Source organism: Paroedura picta, chromosome 18 (assembly GCF_049243985.1).
Source record: "Paroedura picta isolate Pp20150507F chromosome 18, Ppicta_v3.0, whole genome shotgun sequence".
NCBI lineage: Eukaryota > Metazoa > Chordata > Lepidosauria > Squamata > Gekkonidae > Paroedura > Paroedura picta.
In genome coordinates this window covers 16,699,702-16,705,701 of record NC_135386.1, presented here as the reverse complement: position 1 = coordinate 16,705,701, position 6,000 = coordinate 16,699,702, and the positions used below count along the sequence as shown (strand labels likewise).

Here is a 6,000-nt window from a genome sequence, read left to right as displayed (position 1 = left end):
TCGAGATGGGGGGCTATGTTAGTCGGTCTGCAACACGTTAAAGGTTTACCAGATTTGTGGCTTGGGAGGAGCTTTTGTGAGTCTCTGCTCTCTTCTTCACATACAGCTTGAATGTCAGTCCTTGTGTCCTTATATCACTGGCTGAATGCAGTGACTTCCATAGAAATCGATCAAGATTTCTATTCTTCAGGTATCTGAAGAATATAGATCGAGATGTAGACACAAATCAAGGGTAGACCGAGATGGGTAGCCATGTGAGTTTGTTTGTAGCAAGAGAAAAGAGCAAGACTCCAGCAGCCCCTAGAATCATAGAGTTGGAAGGGGGCCTCCAGGGTCATCTAGTCCAACCCCCTGCAGAAGGCAGGAAATTAACAACCACCTGCCCACCCACATCTACCCCAGTCCCACCCCCAGATGCTGGCTTAAAGACTAACAAGATTTGGGGCAGGGGAGGAGCTTTTGAGAGTCACTGCACAATTCTTCAGGTATCTTAGTGACTCCCGAACACCCCGAATCTCCTAACCCAGAGCCGTAGCTCTCTTCCAGGCAGGGGCAGGACCTGTTTGCCACTGCTTCTTTTTTGCAGGGGTTTGGAAATCGCAAACTCCATTCAACCCCCTTTCTGTGCTGAGACGAATCTTCAGCCCTGCTTGGCTGAGCACGCCGTAAAGTTCTATGTATACATGCATGTATAAATATATAAAGTTTGTAAGACAGGCCCAACCGTCTACAACGGCTCTTGTCCACTTTGTGAAATATCCAGCTTCTCTTTGCGGGCAGGGGAAGAAGCTGTTAGGGGCGTCCTTGCGATGCCGTGGAGTTTCTCTCCCCCTCCCTCCGGATGCGGTAACCACGGACACCTTTCCCGGTTCTGGCTGGAGGGTGGTTTTGAGAAGACGGAGGGCAGGTTCTTTTCCATGGTGACCGAGTCTTGGGAGGAAACGGCTTTCCTGTTTGAAGTCTTATTTAGAGAACAATCTTCACAAAGGATTTGCCGGGGCGTGAGAATCGAGAGGAGGAGGTGGTGATGGTCACTACAAACCTAGCTTGTTTGAGAACATCTTCCGAGTGTTAGGGGCCTTTTAAATTTTGGGGGGTATTTTTTCCTGAGCTGTACTGGGAAGTGTGCACCATTATTCCATTTCAAAAGGTTTATTCCCCGTGTGTCAAAGTGTTCTCTGCTCTCTAGAAGAAGGCCCTTTTCCCCCGGCCAGGAAATGAAGCAACCCCCTGTAAAGACAGGGGTGCTGGAGGGCAGGTAGCGATCCTGAGGGTGCCACATGAATCCTCTCTGCTGAAGGCAGACTTATCCAATCCCAGAAAAGGCTGGATGGAAGGAGGCAAGGTGACAGCATGGCATCGTACAGAGGTGCAATGGACACCCTCTCGGGTGGGGTCAGTTTGGGGGCAAGCTTTGCACCAGCGTGGTGTAGTGGTTAGAAGCAGCAGACTCTAATCTGAAGGACCAGGCTTGATTCCCCATTTCTCCACATGCAGCCAGCTGGGCACCTTTGGGCCAGTCACCATTCTCTTAGAGCTGTTCTCCCAGAGCAGTTCTCTTAGAGCTCTCTCGGGTCCACCTACCTCACTGGGTGTCTGCTGTAGGGTGAGGAAGTGAAAGGTGTTTGTAAGACATTTTGGGTCTCCTTCAAGTAGTATAAAGCAGGGTATAAGAAAGCCAGCTCTTCTTCTTGACTTGGGAGTGGAACCACTTAATTAGTTTCTGCTGGTTCTTCCCTGGCTCTCCATTGGAGGAAACAAGGTCTTCCATCCTTCTAAATGAGGGATCAGGTAGTGGGTGATTCAAAGGACCTTTACGAGAGAACATTCATTTATTTTTACATTGTTTTATATGCCGCCCCTCTCAGACTTGCCATCTCGGGCTGGTAAACAGCACCAGTCGAACCCACATCACAATAAAACACCAAAATTACATTAACAATAAATAGTATCAATAAAACCTTAAAAAGATATGGGCCTCCCCCTCTCAGATGTGTTGGTAGAGTCTAAATGTGCAAAGAGCGGAGAAGCACCGAGCTGCTTAAACACATTTGCAAAGAGAAACAAGAGAGGCAACTTTGTCTAGAAAGATCAAGGAGAGAGACCTAGCTCTCCGCAGTCATTCTTCTGTTCTGGAGGCAAGCAGGGAGGAAGTGGCTTCAAAGGAGCAAGAAGTCTCCCGTAAAACCAATCAGGACAACGGGAGGTACTGTTCACCTCTTATTGTTCACCTCCGTCGTGTTTATGCATGAACTGGTAAAAGTGTGGTGATTTTAATCTTCACAACCAATCGATTGAGCCCAATGTGGTCATCCCTAATGCCGTAAAAAGCTTGACTGACTCCTGTTGGAGAACCTCTGTGCTAGAATAACCAGAATGGGAAGGAGATGGTCGGCTGAGATTTTTATGGCTCTCAACGGCTTCTTAGGGAAGCTCCACAGAAAAGGAAGAGATAGATGTGAACATGTGTGTGCCAACCGAATGTGAACCATACACAGATCTATGCCAGGGCACTAAAACAAGGGTGCATGGTGTTCCTGGGTACATTTATGACTTATTGCGAAACTTCATGCATGCTTCTTCCTGCTAAAAAACTTCTCGCTGGCGTTTTCGGCTAGCTTGCAAACTTCCTGGATTGTTAAATCAACATGTCAGTAATAGGACAAGTTAAATCGCACCGTTCACATTTAGACTGGCCCTTTATAGACTCCTTGCACTGAATGCAATCTCTGATTATAAAAAAGGCTCCTGGTGTAGACACACCAATTTTTACAGGGCGGTTTCCCATCTCTGTCCCGTCCCCTGATCTGTGACTCACCCAAGCGAGACAGGTATCTCCCTGGAGCGATTCTTCGGAGCTGTTAAGCAGAATCTATTTATCCCTTTCCGGTTGGGTCCTCCAGGAGGCTTTCAAAATAGCTCCCCCTGACTATTTTTACACTCATGACTCGTGTCGGGATGCTAGACTCTCCTTTATTTCCTTCCGAGAAGCAGAACATTGGCCCGTGTTTTCAAATAACAACAAACGGGACCTGGGAGGAATTAGTAATGCCGTCTTTTCTTCCTTGAGGACCTGTTCAACATATCATTTTGAGGCACTCTCATATATGACTGGACGTTTGTTTTCTTGTTTTCACGCTTAGGAGTCGGTGAGGGGCCTCGGAGCCAGCCCTCGGGCTGCGGGGAGCCCGATCGGACGATGGATCTGGAGAAATCCTCCGTTTGGGGATCGCTGAAGCAGAAGACAAAACCTTTGTTGCAAAACCTCAGCATCAGAAGGACCAAGAAAAGCTCCAAAGTGATGGAGGCGAGGAAAATACATCCCTTAGACCGGCGTCTCAGCTCCTCGGTGCCTGACATGTTGAACGCAGACGTGGAGGAACAGACGAGTAGCTCCCGCTCCAAAGCCTTGTCCACCTTCCTCCCCAGCGGCTTTGTGGCCACGGAGATGTTCGTCCAAAGTAGCACCAGCGCTGCTTTGAAACAGGATGGGGAGGACTGGCAGTGGAGTCACCGGGAGACTGTGCACATGGAAATAGGGGTCAGAGGAGGAGAGGAGCCTGTCACTTCCGGGATGGGGGCCGAGGGGAAGCAAAAGCCCTCCGAAGAGATCTTTGACCTGCTCCACATGAGCAGCTTCAGTAGCGACCTCACGGAAGACACCTTGGAGGTAAGAGTGCAGCTGAGGCCAGCCAGTCCTAAGTCCTCTTCTGGGATTCTTAAAGCGACCAACGCTGTAGCCGGAAAATCCACGCGTGGCTTAGATTTGGGCAAAAAGGTGCTCGGAAACTTCATGGAATTCTTTTACCTGAGTGTAGTTGTAGCCTCTTTTTCCCCACAGTGTTTCGAGGTGGACTGCATAGAGCGTGTCCAGATAGTTGACAAAATGGGGCATTTGGGATCTGGTGCATTAGGATTGTAGAAATCTGGAAGCGCCAGTAAAACTTAAGCATAGCACTGTTAAGCAATACGGAAATTACACAATAGAATCCTACATAGGGATGTGCAGCAAAACCGAATGAATGAATGAATGAATGAATGAATGAATGAATGAATGAATGAATGAGCATCTCCTTGCCCCCAATGTATTTCAGATCTGTATATACTGGAGCGGGAAAATATTGTTATTCTGGTTTCTTGAATTCTGCCAATATAGTGTTCAGATTTTGGGTAATATTTTCCAGCACTATTCTCTATTTCTGGAGGGGGCTTTGGGGTGTTTTTAAAAGCCCTGGCACCTGCTGACACCTGACCTTTAAATAATGCCACATTTTTGAGTCAATTGGTCCCAGGGGTACAATTCTTATTCGGAACAAGGAGGCTCCAGCTGTCCCCCTTTTATTTCCCTTGAAGAACACCCCCAAACATAAGAGTTGTGATTGTCCCCCAATTGGAAGGCTGTTCCAAGCCATTGGTAAGCTGACACGATGGAAAACCCAAGAATTTGAATTTAATTGTGAAAACACGAGACTCTGGAACTATGTAAATTGGGAGAATCTCAGTGTAAAACAGGAGAATTCACCTCTGCACAAACTCTAGCAAAGACTGAACTTTTCAAAAACAGCATTTTGGGGGGAGTTGTTTATTGGTATCCTGAAAAATCCTTGGATATATTTGGGATAAGGTGTTTTCCAGATATTGATTTGGCTCAGTTATATGCAAATGCACATCCCTAATTTTACTTACAATAAACTATGCGCAGCAACATAGATGACCTTTGCAAGCATTTATCTAAGGAAGTTTGTGAACCATTTTATACTACACAATCTCTGTTACCTGTTTGCGGTGTTCTTCCCTTTGGGTTGTGTTCCATTTCAGAAGGCTTTGGTCCTTCTGAAAGGCAGACACATACGAAGGAAACACGCCGATTCTGTGAACTTAGGCCGATTGTCACCATTGGTTTGTGTTTCAGTCTGGAGGGGAAACGTAGGAAAAACCAGGGATTCATGGGCAGATGTATCCCTCGTTGTGGAGAGCAATTAACTGACATGGTGCTCTCCTTGGCGCTCCATCCTTCTCCTCTCAGACATGGAGGCATCCTGGCGGCATCTTCATCTCTAAATTTGGGGCAAGTGGCTGTGCAGAGTTGTCTTCCCTCTCCTCAGGCCAGTAGAAACCTGGAGAGGGAAATGTGATGCAGTGTGATGTTTCCACCATTTCTATAGCCTAAGGGCCTGTTTCTTTTTGACAGCGTTCCTGTGCAAGTTCTACCTTTGACTCCTCGTGTTCCTCCCAGCTGTATGAAGATCCTCCTGTAAGTTATCCCTGCCTGGTCTAATGATCTAACTCCTGTGTGCCACAAGAGAGCGTTTCTTTGGGGAGAACCAGAGGGGTGCCAGCCTGAAAGCGGGACATCGGGATCCCCTGGAATTACAGCTCATTTCCAGACTAAAGAGGCCAATCCCCCCGGAGAAAGTGGACTCCATAATATTATACAACACCAAGGTCTCTCCCTGCCCCAAATCCCACCCACTCCTGCCTCCATTCCCAAAGTCTCCAGGTGTTTGCCGACCCAAAGGTGGCAACCGTGCCCCTGCAATTCCACCGGTTTAGGCCTCTGCAGTGCTCTCGGTTCCTAGAACGCAGCCCTCGGGCTTCACGCCTGCCCTTCATGGGAAACAAAACTAACGGGGAGTATATTTTTAACGCTCTTTTGCAGACGCTTCCGGAAGGAAATGACGGACTGACCAAATTGCCCGGCTCGTTCGCGTATCTCTTAACCATACATCTGAAAGAAGGCCGAAACCTGGTCATTCGTGATCGCTGCGGTAAGCCACCCACTCCTCTCTTTCACTTCCCCTTTCGGACAACTTAACACAAGAAAACATTGCCTAGAAATCAGGTGGGTTCATGGCTGAAGGCTCACAGGCAGCGTGCTTGGCTTCAAGAGTGACGCGTTCGTGCAAAGACGAAGGAAGGAAGAGCCGAGAGGAGATTTGGGGAGGCGAAGAAGGCATCTGAGGAATTTGCTGCCAGCCTGTCAACAACGTGCATCAAAAT

The 6,000-nt window shown here is 47.9% G+C and overlaps 1 protein-coding gene across 3 annotated transcripts in view; it reads left to right on the top strand.

Moving 5' to 3' along the window:
- MCTP2 (multiple C2 and transmembrane domain containing 2) overlaps window positions 1-6,000 on the top strand; it is an 85,913-nt gene that overhangs the window by 13,153 nt on the left and 66,760 nt on the right. For all 3 annotated transcript variants that reach the window (XM_077317584.1, XM_077317585.1, XM_077317586.1), the window contains 3 exons: window positions 3,144-3,670; window positions 5,192-5,254; window positions 5,660-5,768. In XM_077317584.1, coding sequence (XP_077173699.1) covers window positions 3,144-3,670; window positions 5,192-5,254; window positions 5,660-5,768 — 699 coding nt within the window. The remainder of the gene's footprint in view (window positions 1-3,143; window positions 3,671-5,191; window positions 5,255-5,659; window positions 5,769-6,000) is intronic.